At 51.0% G+C, this 18,117-nt stretch overlaps 6 protein-coding genes across 6 annotated transcripts; 4 read left to right on the top strand and 2 right to left on the bottom strand.

Annotated features, from left to right (window-relative positions):
- Nucleotides 1-325: 325 nt before the first annotated feature.
- On the top strand, nucleotides 326-2,336 carry UCRPA7_6905 (putative vacuolar protein 8 protein; the record flags this gene model as incomplete). The annotated part of the gene is made up of 6 exons (XM_007919440.1): nucleotides 326-356; nucleotides 414-499; nucleotides 556-676; nucleotides 783-896; nucleotides 954-1,199; nucleotides 1,255-2,336. The coding sequence occupies 6 exons, from the start codon at nucleotides 326-328 to the stop codon at nucleotides 2,334-2,336; spliced, it is 1,680 nt and encodes a 559-aa protein (XP_007917631.1).
- Nucleotides 2,337-2,853: 517 nt separating this feature from the next.
- UCRPA7_6904 (putative mitochondrial inner membrane protease subunit protein) lies at nucleotides 2,854-3,370 on the bottom strand (the record flags this gene model as incomplete). Its single annotated transcript, XM_007919439.1, has 2 exons — nucleotides 2,854-3,024; nucleotides 3,101-3,370. 2 exons carry the CDS (start codon nucleotides 3,368-3,370, stop codon nucleotides 2,854-2,856), a joined length of 441 nt encoding a protein of 146 aa, XP_007917630.1.
- Nucleotides 3,371-3,788: 418 nt separating this feature from the next.
- UCRPA7_6903 (putative translation initiation factor if-3 protein) lies at nucleotides 3,789-4,559 on the top strand (the record flags this gene model as incomplete). Its single annotated transcript, XM_007919438.1, has 1 exon — nucleotides 3,789-4,559. One exon carries the CDS (start codon nucleotides 3,789-3,791, stop codon nucleotides 4,557-4,559), a length of 771 nt encoding a protein of 256 aa, XP_007917629.1.
- A 9,207-nt stretch (nucleotides 4,560-13,766) lies between these two features.
- On the top strand, nucleotides 13,767-14,793 carry UCRPA7_6902 (putative translation initiation factor eif-2b subunit delta protein; the record flags this gene model as incomplete). The annotated part of the gene is made up of 2 exons (XM_007919437.1): nucleotides 13,767-13,904; nucleotides 13,960-14,793. 2 exons carry the CDS (start codon nucleotides 13,767-13,769, stop codon nucleotides 14,791-14,793), a joined length of 972 nt encoding a protein of 323 aa, XP_007917628.1.
- Nucleotides 14,794-15,041: 248 nt separating this feature from the next.
- On the bottom strand, nucleotides 15,042-15,399 carry UCRPA7_6901 (putative nadh-ubiquinone oxidoreductase 14 kda protein; the record flags this gene model as incomplete). The annotated part of the gene is made up of 2 exons (XM_007919436.1): nucleotides 15,042-15,262; nucleotides 15,366-15,399. The coding sequence occupies 2 exons, from the start codon at nucleotides 15,397-15,399 to the stop codon at nucleotides 15,042-15,044; spliced, it is 255 nt and encodes an 84-aa protein (XP_007917627.1).
- A 573-nt stretch (nucleotides 15,400-15,972) lies between these two features.
- UCRPA7_6900 (putative arginine rich protein) lies at nucleotides 15,973-17,762 on the top strand (the record flags this gene model as incomplete). Its single annotated transcript, XM_007919435.1, has 3 exons — nucleotides 15,973-16,173; nucleotides 16,295-17,300; nucleotides 17,368-17,762. 3 exons carry the CDS (start codon nucleotides 15,973-15,975, stop codon nucleotides 17,760-17,762), a joined length of 1,602 nt encoding a protein of 533 aa, XP_007917626.1.
- Between the last annotated feature and the right edge of the window lie 355 nt (nucleotides 17,763-18,117).

The following is an 18,117-nucleotide window of genomic DNA, read 5'->3' as shown; positions in this document are numbered from 1 at the left end:
TTGCTCTACCTACCTACCTACCTACGTAAGGTGGTCTAGTCCCCGTCTCCATCCGACTCACGCCTCGACTTCTGTCCAACGAAACATCCGCCCTTTGCTGCTTGAATAGCATCTCCGTCCTGGCCCAACGTCGCAGGGCCGCCGACTTATTGGCCAGATAAGTACTCTCGACTCCCTATTCGACGACCATCGGCCGTCTTTGCTCGTCGCCGAAGCTCGAATTATCCACCCTCCCTTCCGACAACAGCCCACAGCGCACGACACCACAACAACAACAACAACAACCAACCATCGCCATCGACCGCCTTCAACACCCATTTCAGCAATGGGCGCCTGCAGCTCATCGTGCTGCGGGGGTAAATCTGCCCTGCTCTGACACGCTCTATTGAGCTTCCGATGCTGATTCTCGCTAGGGAAATCCCGCGATGGTCTGTACGAGCCGGTTCTCGCTGACAGCGAGCGGGAGGCCGTGGCCGACCTGCTCCAGTATCTCGAAAACGTTTGTCATGCCCCCAGTGAGACCTATCACTATGCCTCCTGCTTACAGAATACCAGCGTGGCGAAACCGACTTCTTCTCTGGCGAACCGCTACGAGCTCTGAGCACACTAGTGTTCTCTGATAATATCGATTTACAGCGAAGCGCTAGTTTGACCTTCGCCGAGATCACGGAGAGAGGTGCGTACAACGGGTGACGGGTCGAGACAGAGCCAGTCAAACAAGGATGCGCTACGATTCCGAGCTGTAGACCATACTCGAATGCATGCTAATCAAGCAACGACAGATGTTCGCGAGGTCGATCGAGACACGCTGGAGCCCATTTTGTTCCTCCTTCAAAGCCCGGACATAGAGGTTCAAAGGGCGGCGAGTGCGGCTCTAGGAAACCTCGCTGTCAATAGTAAGCAACTCCGAGTCTAGTTGACAGTAAGGAAGCTATCGCTGACACCTGCAATAGCGGAAAATAAGGTCCTGATTGTGCAGCTTGGAGGACTCACCCCGCTTATACGTCAAATGCTCTCACCTAATGTCGAAGTGCAATGCAACGCGGTGGGATGCATTACGAATCTTGCAACACACGAGGAGAACAAGGCCAAAATCGCCAGGTCAGGAGCGTTGGGGCCCTTAACACGACTCGCCAAGTCAAGGGACATGAGGGTTCAGAGGAATGCAACTGGGGCTCTGCTGAACATGACACACTCTGGTATGACGAAGCTTCACCCAGGATATGCTATGATAAAAGCTTACATTGCATCCAGACGAAAACCGGCAGCAGCTAGTCAACGCCGGCGCGATCCCAGTTTTGGTGCAGCTGTTGTCCTCCTCAGATGTTGACGTTCAGTATTACTGCACAACAGCGCTGAGCAACATCGCTGTTGATTCCAATAACCGCAGAAAGCTTGCACAGACGGAGCCGAAATTGGTCCAGTCCCTCGTCAACCTTATGGACTCATCCTCCCCCAAAGTCCAGTGCCAGGCTGCACTGGCGCTGCGAAACTTGGCTTCTGATGAGAAATACCAGCTAGATATTGTCCGGGCGCAAGGCCTTCACCCGCTCCTCCGCCTCCTCCAGTCCTCATATCTTCCTCTGATTCTTTCTGCTGTTGCTTGCATACGAAACATATCTATTCACCCGATGAACGAGTCTCCCATCATCGAGGCGGGCTTCTTGAAGCCCTTGGTCGACCTTCTGGGATCCACTGATAACGAGGAAATTCAATGCCACGCGATCTCGACACTTAGGAATCTGGCGGCTAGCTCAGACCGAAACAAGGCTCTTGTTCTCGAAGCAGGTGCGGTTCAGAAGTGCAAGCAGCTTGTTCTCGATGTGCCAGTCACCGTGCAGTCCGAAATGACGGCAGCTATCGCAGTACTGGCACTAAGCGACGAGCTGAAGACTCATCTGCTAGATCTCGGCGTTTTTGACGTTTTAATCCCCCTTACTCAGTCGCCAAGCATTGAAGTCCAGGGCAATAGTGCTGCCGCTTTGGGCAATTTGTCGTCAAAAGTAGGAGATTACTCGATCTTCATCCAGGATTGGACAGAGCCAAGCGGAGGCATACATGGCTATCTAAGCAGATTCCTCGCCAGTGGGGACGCTACCTTCCAACACATCGCAATTTGGACGCTACTGCAACTCCTGGAGTCGGAGGATAAGAAACTCATCGGCTTGATCGGCAAGTCTGATGATGTTGTTGACATGATTAAACAGATTGCCAACCGTCAGATCGAGTCAGACAACGAATTCGACGATGATGACGAAGGCGAGGTCGTCAATCTTGCTCAGCGTTGTCTCGAATTGCTTGGACAGAGCGCCTCGAAAGCACACATCGAAGGCTAATAATAGGGACTAGCTAGGCTCCGCTACGCTTGCTTCCTTTCTTCGCTGTGTTTGTTTCCTGGGTTACTTGATGGCATTTACCTGGACAGGGGGCTGGCAAGGTGTTCACGGCGTACGGCCTCGATCAACAGACGGCAAAAGGAGAGACCGTTTCATCACTGTACTTTTGGGGCGCGCATTTGAGGGAGCCATTATTATTACAAGTCGATTTTAGAACCCTGCACCACGCGGACTAGCGACGTCCACGCTACATGATCTGTTTTCTTTTGTATTACTTTTAGCATGGGCTGTTTACATGGCCTGCTGCTCTGCTCAGCACTTTCTTGTTCCCACAGCCTAGGTCTACGGATGCCTGCTTGTCCTAGCACATGTAATTAGACCGAGCATAACCAAATGATATCCAGCATAATCCACCTCTCCTGAACGCCAGTCTCTATGCTTAACTATACAACCAACGCTAATGACTTATAATACAAGGAGCAGACTTTGGCGCTTGCTCTCCCCTCTGGACACTCGCTCACTCCTGAGGAGGCTGAAGAGGATTCTTGATGAATTGGGACTTCCATAAGGGCCATAGCTTGGCAATGACTTTGCCTCTGACCAGAGCCATGGGCACAGGCCCAAATATCCGGGAGTCCCGGGAGGCAGGTAGATTATCTCCCACGACCCAGCAGTGACCAGGAGGGACCTGTAGGTAAATGTGAGTAACGGCACAATTTCCCTAATACATAGCAGCATAGAGCGCGACTACAAAAGAAACACACCTGTATCATCGACTCGCTCTCGCTGCCCGGCGTGTCAATCATGACGTAGTCTCCCGGCATGCCGATGACGCGCTTGATGCCGTCGCTGTCCGGGAAGATGGGGATCTTGTAGACGACCAGGTCGCCGACCTTCACACCACGCCCGTTACGGTGTAGCTTCGAGACCAGGACCAGCTCGTTCATCACCTCGAAAGTCGGCAGCATCGAGGGCCCCACGGCAGGACCGATGCTGAAGCCGTATTCCCAGACGAGGTGCGCCACCGCGAGCATCTTGGCCGTGCGGATCAAGTGCCGCCATGGTTGGCCCAGGATATCCTGGATGAATGGTGCGCAGAACGGCATGGCGAAAATGAAAGAGGCTCAATTTTATGCAAAACGCATCTTTAGGAATGATGATAAGAGTGGACCTCCACAATCATTGTCTCGTCTCTACAATTGATCTTGATATCGGACAATCACTGGAATAGCTGAGTGAGTTTGGGGCTGCAAGGATGGGAGCTCGGGCCACGGATTAGATAACCCTGCAGCGATGTGCTAATGTAGCTAATTGGCCAATCTCGATTTGCTACCTCAACCATCATAACTTCTGGCTAACTTCGAAGCTGTCCGCCCAAAAGTCGATGTTGAGGGTCGCAGAGCCTCTTGCAGCAGTCACTGGCCAACCGCTGTTTGACCAGAGATTCCCGCCATGAGGAGCCCATCATGCCTGTTCAGCACAGGCGCTGCCCTTCGTAGGGTTTTCATAACGAACGGCCTCGAATCGTCACCAGTGTCGTTTGCACCATCACCTGCACGGCTGTTCCTACCGAAGCTATACAATGACCCGCAAGTCCGCACGGCTTTCATGATGAGGAAGGCCACAAATGGAACCCCAGAAGAAGCGAGGGGGGGAGGCCGCGGGCCGAAGACGAAGGGTGCCAAGCTGCCGCGCAACAGGGAGATTGCCCAACTATACTCGCTGATTGTGATGCGCGAGGACGACAACAAGCTATCGGAGCCCGTCTCGCCGCAAAAGGTGCTTTCGAGTCTCGATCCCATCAACCACACGCTACAAGTGGTGGCGCTACCAGATCCCGACAACGAAAGGGCCCCGCCGTACCCGATCTGCCTCGTCATCGACAAGAAGGCCGAACAGGCGAGGAGTTTGGCGCTGAAGAAGGCAGCGCGCAAGAAGAGCGTGCAGAGCAAGGAGATGGAGCTCAACTGGGCCATTGATCCGCACGACCTCGAGCACCGTATGCGCCAGCTCAAGGGATTCCTGGAGAAGGGCATGCGCGTGCAGATCATGCTGGCAACCAAAAGAAGGAAGCGTGTTGCTTCCAAGGACGAGGCCGAGGCGGTCTTGGCTAAGATCATGGAGGCGGTGGCTGAGGTGCCCGGTGCGAAAGAGGTTGCGACCAGGGAGGGCGTTCTATTGAAGACTATGAAGATGCATGTCGAAGGTCGTCAAGGAGGTTGAGCAAGTATCGTGGTGCTGCAGATCATGCACAACATCCAGTGGTACCAATGCCATGGGAGTGAACGTATATATGCTGTACATTGTATAACCATCTGCATATAGCAAAAGTTGAGAAAAGATAGGCAAGAGCTGTCTCTACTGTTCTACGTGTCAAATTGGACATCCATGTTGCCGCAATTATCGCAATGCATGAATTACTCATTGTTGACTACTTCATTCTTTAGCTCTATTAACCTATTCAACTGTATCATCTCATTCTATTTGGACCTTCTATTTTCCACTTACCGTCTATCAGCATGTTTACGAGTATGTCTTTCCTACTCAGTCCGGCTCCGGCAAAGATCATCTTGATAAGTCTCGTTCTATGCGGACAGTCCTTCCTTCGGCTTTCCAGAGACGACTCTTTTCCTTTGGAATGGAAAACTTGACACGCCGGAGTCGTGGTTGGGCCTGACTGCCAGCAGTGCCTGCGTGTGCACTACCCAGAATCATCTTGTCAACTGCGCCGTCCCAAGGTTGCAGATCAATTACCTCGCTACTCCAAGAGTAATGTCAAATAAGTAAATGTGGTGGGAAGTGACACGAACGGTGTACAAGCTTCAAAAGTAACTCTGTCGACCATGTATTTCAAGACCGCCATTCCTTCAACATCGTCACCAAAGAATATGAGTTGTATGGTGAACTCTCGGTCGAGCAACTCGCCCGAAGCCTCAAGATGCCTGATGGACTCGACTGTTCTGGCAATCGGATCTTACTCAACTGGCCCGGATTGCCATCGGCCATCGGTCAGAATAATTAACGTAGTCTTGGGTTTCAATAATCGGCAACTGTAATCGTCGTAAATCGTATCTAGACACTGAATCATGTTCGTCTCCAGCTCGTCGCTTGGCGCAATGGCAGTCATGATTTTGTTTGAGAAAGTGGTGGCGCAGCAGTAGCTGTCGTGCTTTTTATATTACTCAAAAAGCCTAATAACGTAAATGTAAGACTTATATTGCTCTTGCTGCAAGCGGCAAACTTCATGGCAAGCGTATCCGCCACGAAAGCAACATGATTCCAAAGGACTCTCATTGAACTACTGTTATCGACGAGAAGGATCTGGATACGTTAGACTGACTCTTCAAATGATATTGTGAGGTTGAAGAATACAATGTCTCTATCTTCACAAAACTCTTCGAATTTTTAATCTTATTGTATCCTTGCGTTCTCGGAGTCGCTTGTGCTCTAACGCAACGGGAATGTTCTGCTTCGCCAAGATGCATTCCATACTTTCCAGATCTGTTAATGGAGTTGGTGGATCCGGACTTGGATCATTGGCTGACTTCGGGTGACTGGTTTCGCCGCTGGTCGTACTACTATCTTCCGAATTGGTGCTAGAAGTGGAGGTGGAGGGTAGTTCGGCGACCTCAAGACTTGAAGTAGGATTTCTCATCGATAGAGTGACATAGTGATTGATATTTTGTCCAAGGCAGGCCGACATGGCAAACAGGCTTTCCCAACGAATTAGGGGCAAGATGTGATTAATGACGAACCCGAGGGGAAAGGTCGCAACGAGTATTGATATTTGAATAAGTGATGATTTGGACTGTGTGAAAATAAACAATGCCTACAGTATACCCAGTCAATACACGACAAAGTTTTAGCAAATACGTGGAAAGTCAAGCAGAATCTATGGGAGAGAAGCACCATCAACAGAATCATTTGGTGATACAGCATATTTCCCCCAGTTGTATGCGTCCTGCAAGTCCTCAGTGGTAGGAAATACTCCTACCTATTTGCCAACATCAACCACAAATGCTCCATAGTCCTCTCTTCACAGTATTCTATATGCCTTCTAGCAGACGGCAATGTTTTTTTTTTCACCATCGATGTCTTAGTCATATCGTCCTTCCTCGACGAGAGCCTCGCAAAGTCGCATGGGAAAATATCGGCAAAGGGCTGTAGTGGAAGGGAAGAGTTGGAGGGCCGAAGTTTTGCTATCCCCTATTATGCATAGAGGTCGTGCATTGTTGGCTCTTCAGCCATCGACTTCTTTCGAGTATTTGACATCATCGTTAGAGTTCCTAACATAATCTCGTGTTCGAGGGCAAGGCTTCAAGAGGGCTGTCGAGACTCTCGAGGCAGGCTTGCAAAGTCAAGGAATAATCGCGCTCGGGACATCACCTGGGCATAGTAGCTCTTGACGATGAGGACAGTTTCTCGATCTGCTGCAGACTATTGATGTCGGTTTCTGAAGCAATGTGGCAACTGCTTTCGATGTTCAGGATGGAGAGATCTAGGTTTCTCCTATAATGCGAACTCGATGGGCAACCATGATCAGATGGTACAGCCATGAGTCTTTCGGCATCGTTTCTACATCGTTACTCGGTAATATTGTACATTTGAATCAGCTCTCTGATATTTCAGGGGCGCTTCTACCTGTTCTACCCCTGAGAGTATTGTTCCCCAGTGTTGATGTTTTGCATAATGTCGTCCGGCCAAATCGTGGGCTCAACTCGACTCATGTGCCGAGTAATTTCGGAGATAATCCTGTGAACTTCAAGTCATTCTCTCGACTGAACATTAGACTGGATATACCATATCTGATTGTCTTTGGCACGATGGAAGTGTAACGTTGCGGAGATCCGACGATGAGATAAGAGATTCTGCACCATCCGGTGAAACCGTAGGATCTCGCTGTGCTTACTGAATTTACTAGTCTGTAATGATTGAGCGTGGGATCAACAACGGATTGTCGATTATCAAGCCGCGTCATGGATGAAAAAGTTCGAAAGGAATCACGTTTCTACTACACTCTTTAGGCCGAATCTTGTTTCAGCAAGGACATACGAGCTGCGCTGTGATTAACTAAACTTGTTTCTGTATCAAATTACTCCAGAGCCAATCGGAGGGAACAGGGCAACAATAGCACAGTGTCCGTCAACCTGCCTTTTTGTGATCGGCGAGTTACTTCCAAGATCCTCTGCTGTGATTTCCTTCCCCTGTATTTGGGTAGACAAAATATTCCATTAAAAGACACCTCACCCCTTGCCCTCGCATGTGAGTTATTCGACCCTCTAGAGGTCGTAGAGTCGTAAGAAACAACAACAACAACACATTCAATGAGGCCCTCACCATCAACGGGGTGCCCTGGTTGAGCACTTTGCCGCATGACTGTTTTGGTGACCCCTTTGATTTCGCACACGCCGAAAACGAACAGCCAATACCGGTCAGGATACAGGCTTGTTCAGAGAAAGCCACTCATAGAGTTGGAGGCTGTGAAAAGGTGACATGTCTGGCCCGTCCAAAAAAGGGTAGCGGTGACCGAGCCTTGCTTGGGCTGAGACCTTTTAAGCTTCCTGCATTCTATTAAGTAGTCCGACGAATCCCCTCATCAGTCACATTTGCTCCGCCCGACCAACGACCTGATTTGAAGACTGCACTTTCCATCATCAAGTGATCAGCACCTCTTCAGCCTCGGTTTATCTGATCTTGGCGTCATGTACCCCCTTGCCGCCGTGACATTCGCATGCAATGGCCTAAAAGATCGTGTTGGGTAGCGAGCGATAACGCTATGCAGGCCATCAGAGGGAGGGTGTCGACGCAGGTTATCTTTTTGATTGGAACGGAAATTCGAGTGCTGCATCTGAGTGAGGACGGCACGCTTACTGGCTTAAGCATGCCGCCAGGGGACACTCCTGAGGAGAATGTGTCCCAATGAATCGGTGAAACCCTGGGCGTAGTCGGCCATCATTGGCAAGCCTGATTATGGTCTGACGCTAATGCTTTGCAGCGGGTATTATTTGCAGAATCGAGAACAGCGGGAAGACCCCCTGCTTCCCCAGATCCATCTTGTGGAAGGGGGACTACTCGTCCTATATAACACTGGACACTCTACCAAGTCTCTTCCCATTCTGCAACAACGTCAATGATCTTGTCAAAGTCTTGAGTCGTTCGTTATTGGATTTGGATTTCTTCTTCCAAAAAGAGTGACCTGGCCCACCGTGCTGGGTTCGATGCGCGTTGCGCTGCGACATCCGCTCGATTGTAGGGAATCTGCGAACATGCGAACATGTCGTAACCGACCGAGATCCCGAAGACCGCGAACCCCATCAATGGCTGGTATATCGACTAGGCGAGCTCCGAACAATGTATCCGTCATTATAGAGCACGCCCGGCAATCAGTTCCCCAAAAGTCGGTAGCTGGCAGGTGTTGGAATCAGAGCAAATAATTCCAAGAAGGCTCTTATGGGAACAAGACCCGGGCGCGCCCTAACTCAGATCTACCAGGGTGAGGGCAATTGAGAGCTAGGTACTGCCCAGCGCAAAATTTGAGAGGACACTACGCACAGCTGTGATGGGTGGTCGACTTTATCGGACGCGACCCGCGCCCCGATTGTCCAACAGGGACGGGTTCCGGGGGCAGGGCTCTCCCATGTGACAATCCTACATTGGAGCGATCATTCCTGGGCCAAAACGCATCGCTTGGTGCCCGCCTCGTCTGCCTTTGCGAGCTGTTTACCGTTATCATCAATCTTAGCTGGACCGACGATATCTCGTTTGGTGTTCACAATATGCCGGGCAACAACTCGCAAAGGATTCGTCTTCCAAACAGGCCCTGCCATTACGCCATCTCAGTGGGATGTAGGCTCATCGCTGCTTGAGTGAGGCGGCAATACGGGGCCGTTGAACACGCTATTGAAACCCGGCGTGATTATGCAGTGGGATACCCCGTCCGAGCCTATGAGCGTGGAGGAAACCCCATGCACTGTAGGGCGGTGAGCTGTGGGGAAGGAGTCTAGATGGTGACAATTGACAAGATTTCTATGCTTGTCTGGTTCGGGCCACCACGGACGTTCATGCGTGCTAAATCTGGCCTGAGTGCAGACCAGCAAAGCCAGCCAAGATGGTGTGCCATATGCCATCTCAGCCAGACTATCAAAGTCGTGGCTGGCCTGGGTTTCTTTTCTTCTGGTGCGGACCAGGAAGAATGGACACAAATGCTCAGAGGCACATCATTGCTCGCCGCTAATGTCTCCTGCGGACTGGATGGCCGCCAAAGATTGGACCTGAGAGACCCTGGGACGCCTGAGCCGGGGTATCAGCAGCATGCCCGCTGCCAATCAGACAGTCGGGCAAACGTGATCTAACCCATTTCACCAGCACTTTCAGTACTTTGGCAACTTACAGAAAGTCAGAGAATGATAGTTGAGACGTACCTTTGCGACGACGCGCTATTGAAGTTATTGCAGAGTAGACAAATGGCTGTATTTAAGAGACGCGCCTGCCCGTCCATTTGATTACTGCCTTACATGTTGCAACAATCGGCTGTCTCGCACAGATCTTTCTAAACGGGACTATAGGTTGCTCCTATAAATTGCTTTTCTCTATACTCGTCCACAAATAGTCCACATACGCAGAAAGACGGCCTTACGAGTCTCCCCATGGAAATGTTTCAAGACCCTTATAACCAGACCGAGGCAATGGTAAACTATAATACAGGAACTGTTGTTGTTCGTGGGGATACTCCTCCAATGCCGCCTCCTCCTTCTTGGTACTATCCTTCGCCGCCGTCGCTGCCCGATAAGAAGCAGAAGAAGAAGAAGAGAAAGGACAGCAAGAAGAAATCATCGACATAAGACGCAAACTTACCCAAGGACTACAACAAATATGGCGCTTGCAATTTACGAGTTGTCTGTCTTTGACATTGGCTGTAAGTTTCCCAGGACAGAGTCTCTAAACCAAGTGCCAACTATAAACTTGTAGACACGTGCTGTAAGCTAGGTCAAACCAGGAACTCTACATCGGAGTGTCCACATTTCCACTACCTTTCGATCGAAGAGGTCATCTTGAACCAGGTTTTACGGCCGATACAGGAGTTGCGGCATACTTCGGGGTTTAATCATTTCTTAACCTACGACTGTTCGGCGGAATTGCTCCAGCTTCCATTCCTTCCGCGTATCTTGCGTTCAGCAACAATCTAAAAGCTCGTTAGTTTCCATCATAGTGCTTTTCCCATCAATGTTCTACGAAGATGTAGCCGGTCGGGTTTTTTTTTTTTTTTTAAAGAAATCCTGTGATTTCGTTCTGCTCATGTCGTTGGTGTCTCCTGGTTCAGGAGTTGTTAAATTCGTCTCTTCTCATTGGCCCACTAAGGACGTCACTGGGAACACCTTTCAGGATGGTGTACGGATGTGACACACGAGTGACTTGTCCAATGACCCCCCGCTAAGCCGCCGGACCAAGCGGCACAATTGATGCACTACTGCCCGTCACTACCTAGATCTACCTGACGCACATCATAGCAACGCCCAATCAATGTGGTATTCGTAGCCGATACACATACCATAACTTTGGGGTCCATCAACACCTCATCCCCACCCTCCAAACAGGCGTCTCTGGGCCTATAAGAACGCTGTGAAGGAGTGTAAGTAGACCAAGCCACAGACCCACGAGGCCAGTATCGCCGGCCCACAAGTACTTGATATCGCTGCTCGAGTCTCATTCGTACGGCCCTAAATGACGGCAGACGATCCGTTTTTGGTGTTCACATCTAGAGCTGTGACCTGGAAAAGACGGTGAGGCTCTGAATGTATGAATGACATCTCTCGACGAGTAATCGGGCATCGTTCTGTGTGAAAGCTAATGATTCGTGTGATCATGACCGATGATGATGTCTAGAGCTCTCCTGGGCGTGCTGGAGAAGCCAGCACTGCCACTTGAGCCTCCTGTATTTGAATGAGAGAGGTCCCATGGCCGAAGAGGAGTTGGATTCAAGCAGCGGTCCTGTAGACAAATCGAGAGCCTTGCTTTATCATGTCTGACACTTTCAAGCACTCGGGCACCCTAGAGAACGGGGAGAGCTCTTCTTCCCGTACCAATACCCTTGAACATGAGCTTACCGATTTCAAGTCTGGTAAGGATGTTCAAACAGATAATGAAGATGATCCTAAGAAGAGTAAGCCTTGACCCCTTAACAATTTGACAAATGGGATAGGGTCTTGAAGTTTCCAGGGCTGACCTATGAGCTCCTCCTATCACAGCAGTCAATATTCCACCAGGTAAGCACACTAGCCCACTTCCCATCTGGTAGTCGCACAAGCCAACCCTATCTCAAGAGCAGCAACCCAGGTCATTTGGCTTCGCTAGGGTGAAGACATTCGACCCTCGATACAACTTTTATCATGTCTTCCCTAGCGAAACCTACCGCTGCCTCGAGGAGCGAGCCATTGACTTGTGGCGATGGATCGAAGAGTCATACACGATCGAACGAAACATCATGGCCAAGCATCACATCAGCCCAACCCTCTTGTCTCCCAAAAATGTTCATAGAAAGCGCTATGAGCGTCTGAGAAGGAGGATTGGAAAGAGACTATTCTCATATCGTAGGTCATCCTCATAGGCGTGTAGAAGGACAAGGCACTCAACAGAACCCCACAGATCGTGCTCTTGACCAGGCGAATTCGATTTTTAGTTATCCGATTCCGAAGACGAATGTCGTCAAGGGTATGAGAAAGTTGTCCTATAGGCGTCATGGTGAATATTATCGGATGCTATCTCTGGCTGCGCGGGAGGATCTCAGGCTCATAGGGCCAAAGAGAAGTGGCATCGAAGCCTTTATCAAGAACTTTCCAGATAGCTGGCTCGGTATTAAACTCTTTGTGAGTCAGATCCGCTCGTTCCTCGTGGTTGCCAATTTCTGATTATCATAGGGCTGTCTCGGAAAGAAGAGCCCCGACGTCACAGACCTGGACATTCGGAGGTATAGTGAGAAGAATCTATCATTTGTTGTCGCAGTGGTGATTCAGATGGGCTTCGCGGCATTTTTCTTGGTTCCTCTTTCTCTTATGACGTACCATGCCGTTAGCTGGATTGTTGGAGTTTCAATCATCATGGGGCTCTGCTTCCTGATGTGTCTGTTGGTCCACGCGATGACCGACCGAGAGGAAGTCCAGATGCTCGTGGTATTCGCATATGGCGCTATTATGACTGGCTTCCTATCGCCTGCCAAGTGATACAGAGCGCCTTAGGGCCGAGATACGAGGCGTCAAGAATCGTGTAGGATGGTTGAGCAGATTAGTCGAAGAACGGAGATGATGGCCGGCCATCCGCCAGGAAACAGAGGACTAGAGCACGCCGTCAGTGGAGAGATATCATCGGAGAAGGCTTGGTTATATCTAAGAAACAATGAAAGACGTTTTCCTTCATAATATAACTGTAGTGTCTAAGTTGTTGATTCATATCGGGATACGTGAACTCCGGGCCTGAGTTGAGGTGTCTCCTTTGAGAAAGAAATAAGAATAGATATCATTTGTAAGATTTGTATGACATGGCAACTGACATAAGAGCTAGAACTAATATATCTCGTGGTAAGGGTTACGGATAAAGAAGCGATGAGCAAGTCTATACATGTCCTTAGCACAAGCTTGATAGACTGTGGAAAAGTTGCTGGTTGGCTATTGCACTAAAGTGTCCCAGGTTGGACCAGGATGTTGGTGCTGGCAGGGGCGTAGACCCACTGCGATTTTAGTGCGGGGCATCAATGTGCATCCAGGAGCGAGTGAGTCAAAAATCTCCGCCAAAACTCGATCTTGACAGCTTCAGTCTCACCACACATTCGATCGATGAACACCCGACAATAAAGAGGATTCACAGTCAGCACCACGACATTTCACCATCAGCTGTGTCTACAAGGGTCCCAACACTATTTCACTCAGTAATCAAGTCACAAACTGCTGGTACGGAGGGGCATCGAGCGAGCACCATACATAGGTTACGCGACGAGACATTGAGGTTCTGGCGGGCATGTCAGGCGAAGTAAACGGCGCTGCCGCCACGGCGCCTACTCAAAAGAAAGAAAATCAAGATGCGCCGGCACCAGCAGCCTCGACGGCGAACTCGAACCCTCCTAAATTGTCCGGAGCTGAAATAAAAGCTAAGAAGCAAGCTGAGAAAGCCGCGAGGAGAGCGCAAGCTGTTGCTGCGAAGGCTGCAGTCGCAGCGACTAGCGGAGCACCTGTGCAAGGAGCCCAAACAGGCGGCGATAACAAGGGGAACAAGCAGAGCAAGCCAAAGGCAGATGGGCAGGCGCCATCTGGTGCACCAGCATCAGCCAGACCCACAGCACAAAGACGTCAGTCACAGTCGACGGGCCAGCGACAGCCAGCACCCCTAAATGTGACGAAGGACGTGGGACCGACTATACCAGAATGCTTTAGTCACCTGTCTATGGCGAAGAGGATACCGCTGTCAGAGGCTGACAAGGATGTTCACCCTGTTGTGTTGGCAGTCGGCCAGCAGATGGCCACCTTCACTTTGAGAGACAATATCGCACGGTTAAGAGCTACCCTGCTCGCATTCAAGAAGGTGGGTAATGTCATGAACATTGTATTGTTGATACGGAAACTAAGGAATATTCTAGGTTATCGAAACATACGAGAGCCCGCAAGGCCACGTATTCTCACGGCACTTCGTTCCCCATGTTCTCAACCCACAGATAGAGTACCTCACAGAATGCAGACCTATGTGCTTTGCTATGGGCAACGCTATTAGGCTTCTGAAAGCTCGAGTTACAAAACTTGACCTTGAGATCTCAGACGAGGATGGTGCCAAGGAGCTGTTAGAGGCGGTCGACACTTTCATACAAGAACGAATTGTCTTCGCGGAATATGTCATCGCGGCTAACGCAGCCGAGATGATCGTTGATGGAGATATCATCCTTACCTATGGGCACCAGAGACTTGTCCGCCACGCCATTCAAAAAGCTAGGGACGAGGGTAAGGAATTTGAGGTTGCTATCCTGGATGACCCATTTGACCAGACTGGACAAGAACTCGCCAAGAAACTTCGCAGCATTGGCATCAAGGTGACCTATTATCCCCATCTGGGAGGATTGAGGGTCAATGTGAAGCGAGCAACAAAGGTTATGATCGGAGCTGAGGCGTTATTTGCCAACGGTTCCGTATACGGACCTGCGGGCACCTGTGATATCGGGATGGCAGCTACCGATCTTGGTGTACCTGTGGTTGCACTCTGTGAGACTATCAACTTTGACCGTGACCGCATTTCTACCGAGTCTCTCACCTACAACGAGATAGACCCAGAGAGAAGCACAGAGGATGCCTTTCGCCTCCTCTTTGACACAACACCGGATCGGTATATTACGGCCGTGGTGACAGAGTATGAGACGGGAAGCGGTAATTCGCCTGCGACGGCAATCCAGGCCATTCTCAGAAAGCAGGAAGATTCAAACTAAAATTAGCCGCACAATTAATGGGCTTACGAATTAGATGCTGCCAGTTTGGTGTATTGGCGTTCTAGGAGCCAAGGATACGGAATATGGCATGCTGGGGTTGATATAGACTAGTCACGCTGCTCATGCATCTGCATGCCGAGAATAGACTTGTTGGCTGACCCACGCTCTATAATATGGCATGACCTTCATTTTGAAGTTTCGTCCCACTCGGGGATATATGTACAGACGTTCCATGATCCAGGCGCCTCTTAGCTAGTAGCCTCCGCCTCGCGCTGTGCCCTCCTTGCTCGCTTCTCGAGAATTGCCGCTTTCCTCTCGTTTAGAATTGACGTCTGCCTTTCGTCGACAGTTTGCAGCCAGTAGCCAAAGCTCGCACCAGTCGCCGCGAAGATGGGGTACACCCATAATGACTCTTTATTCAGCATTGGTCTCATCTCCAGTCCGAGTTGCCATGCGCGGGTGGCAATGCCTATCATGACGTTAGTTTTGAGCATTCACAAATTGAAATCATGCACGAGGAGACTGGCGTAGTTGCCATCTTCTGCGCAAGAGGAAAGCAAGAGCTTTCGTACCGAAGCCGGTCCAGAAGAGGACTCTTGACACCATTTTGACCCAATTGACTTGTGGTGATATTTGGTGAATGGGGAAATCGATTGCAGGAGAGAGCAGAGCCTGTAGCGAAGCTCTGGCAGGTGTCTCTCAACCTCGAATGAGTGGCTTGGTGGGTGTATGAGCTCGTCGTCAATTGATCACAGCCGGAAGTGGGTGGTGATGTTTAATCGACGGATCTTGGTTCGCGGTTCTCTCGGCTTGAGGTTTTGCCGATTCCTGGGAAGCTTGGACCCCACACGCGCCTTGCACCTCCCTGCAGTCGACCCATGCGCGCCCGACCCACCTGAAATTTGGTACCCCTGCCCAAGTAACTAATGAACCAGTCGATCACCATTCGCGAACATGAACCTTCCCTTCAGATTCGTCCACTTCGCCAATATTGAAAAGTTACACCATTTTCATCTGCTCACACCCGACTTTCGAGAGCATCAACTGCACATGAGGTCTTTCGACGTATTGTCTTTACTCTGACCGCCTAGGGTCGTCAGGCGCTTCTAAGCCACTTGTGCTCGAAGCTTCATCCGCCGTAACTGAGGGCGCTAAATGGCTGCGGCCATCAGCAGCACGATGGCTTCGACCACAGAGCAACCCGCCGCGCCGGCAGCAGGGCCCAATGGGAGCGCACCCACCCCACGGAAGTTCAAGGCGTCCGATCTGCCTCTCACCTCTGCCACGCGCTCTGCTATTGAGGGCCTTGCCCATAGCTTCAAAAAGAAGGGAGGCTATGATGCTATTCGCAAACAAGTTTGGGAGACCTTTGAGGCTAGCGTACGTGTTTTTAACTCAACCCCGTTGGATGTTTCAAGCTTTACGGCTGGCCATATAGCGTGCAATGCTTGGCAGATGTCTTTTGGGAAGTGCTTGCATTTGCTTACATTGCCGTATACAGGACTACGAGGAGCAAGTCACCAAATCTATTCTTGAAGTCGCGGAGCAGGAGATCGAGCGAAATCCGTCACAACTACTTACGCTCGACCGAGGCAAGGCAGCAGCTCTGATCGATGGAGCTCTGGAGAGAAGCGGCGTGTACCAAAAGGCCGAGACTATGCTTGAGAGCCTGATAGATTCGGGCGCTATTGAAGCACGGATTCGCGAGTTAAGACGGGCTGAAATTGGTGAGGAGGCTGCAGAACAAGAGCGCATCAAGGGCTCCAAGACCGACGAGGAATACGCTGCAGAGACGGCTGCAAAGCGAGCTGAGCGAGAGAAGAAAGCCCAAGAGCTCCGTGAGATGGAAGAAGAGATTGCACGAAAGAAGAGGGAGATTCGTGAAAGGGAAGAGCGTGCCGAGGCCAAGAAGCGCGAAGAGGAGCGAGCAGCAAGAGAAGCCAAGCGGAAGGAAGAGCGTGAGAAAGAGCGCGAGAAGGAAAAAGAGAAGGAAAAAGAACGAGAGCGCGATCGCGACCGCAGTCGAGACCGTCGTAGAGATCGATCAAGAGACCGAGATAGGCACCGTGATCGGAGTCGCGGCCGTGAAAGAGATCGCTCAAGAGATCGGAGACGAAGAGGCGACCGCGAAGACAGTCGAGGCCGACCAGAAGAGGTCAAGAAGCAACTATCCAAGGAGGAACTTTCTAGGCTGGAAGAAGAGGCACTGGCAGATCTCCTACGTGATAGCAACCGCGTGTCTTCGAAACAGCCCGAAATGGAGATTGACGAAGCTCTGAAGCCTCCACCAAGAAAAACGATGCCTGCCTCAGCCATTCAGCCTATTCGCCGCGACTCTCCGAAGGTGTCAGAGTCGAAGAAATCTACCGAGAGTTCTAGCACTAGGCAAAAGGCAGAAGACTCAGGCACAAGTAAGGACGCTAAACCGGCAGGAGATACCCAAACATCCAAGGACGTCACACAGTCCAAAGACTCAAAGGCAAAGGATGAACGGCGACGGACTAGGAGTCCGTCACGGACGCGGGATCGGCGGGACTCCCACCGGGAAAGAGAGCGTTCTCGTGACAGGGACAGGGACCGGGACCGGGATCGTGAGAGAGATCGAGACCGAGACAGAGAAAGAGATCGAGACCGGCCTCGTGGCTATGATAGGGGTGTTGATGACCGTCGAAGGAGATCAAACTCTCCACGCACCCGGCGCGATGAAAGAAGTCGTTCTCGACATGGTTTGGGTCGGCGTGATAGGAGTCGCTCACGGCCCAGGACCGACAGACGTGATGACCGAAGAGAGCGAAGTCGATCTCGTGGTAGAGCTGATCGAGATCGTCGTGACGAACGGAGAGTGGATGATAGGCGCGAACGGAGTCGGTCCAGGTTGCGCACTGATAGGCGTGATGACCGAAAGGAGCGTAGCCGTAGCCGTGAACCTGCACGGACCGAAAGGAGAGAGCGGAGCCGATCTCGTGTGAAACCTGAAAAGCAAGAACGTGCGCGCTCTCCAGTCAAGGTGGAGAAAAAAGAGCGCAGCCGATCACCTCCTGCTAGGGCGGAGAGGAAAGAGAGAAGTCGCTCGCGAGCAAGGTTGGATCGAAGGGATAGGACCCGCTCACGTCCACGAGTTGAGCGTCGGGAAAGGAGTCGCTCCCGTGATAGAAGCCGACGCCGGGAAAGAAGTCGTTCACGTCGCCGCGTTGACCGTATCGACTCCCACCGTCCAGATAGAGACAGGCGTGATCCAGATCGTCGAGAATCTATCCGGCGAGACCGTAGTAGGTCGACGCGCCGAGCAAGAAGTCGGGACAATGACCGAGATCGCGTTCGAGA

Source organism: Phaeoacremonium minimum (assembly GCF_000392275.1).
Source record: "Phaeoacremonium minimum UCRPA7 unplaced genomic scaffold PA7_03_scaffold_496, whole genome shotgun sequence".
Lineage (NCBI taxonomy): Eukaryota > Fungi > Ascomycota > Sordariomycetes > Togniniales > Togniniaceae > Phaeoacremonium > Phaeoacremonium minimum.
The sequence above is the reverse complement of the archived record's forward strand: the minus strand, read 5'-3'. Positions and strand labels throughout refer to the sequence as shown.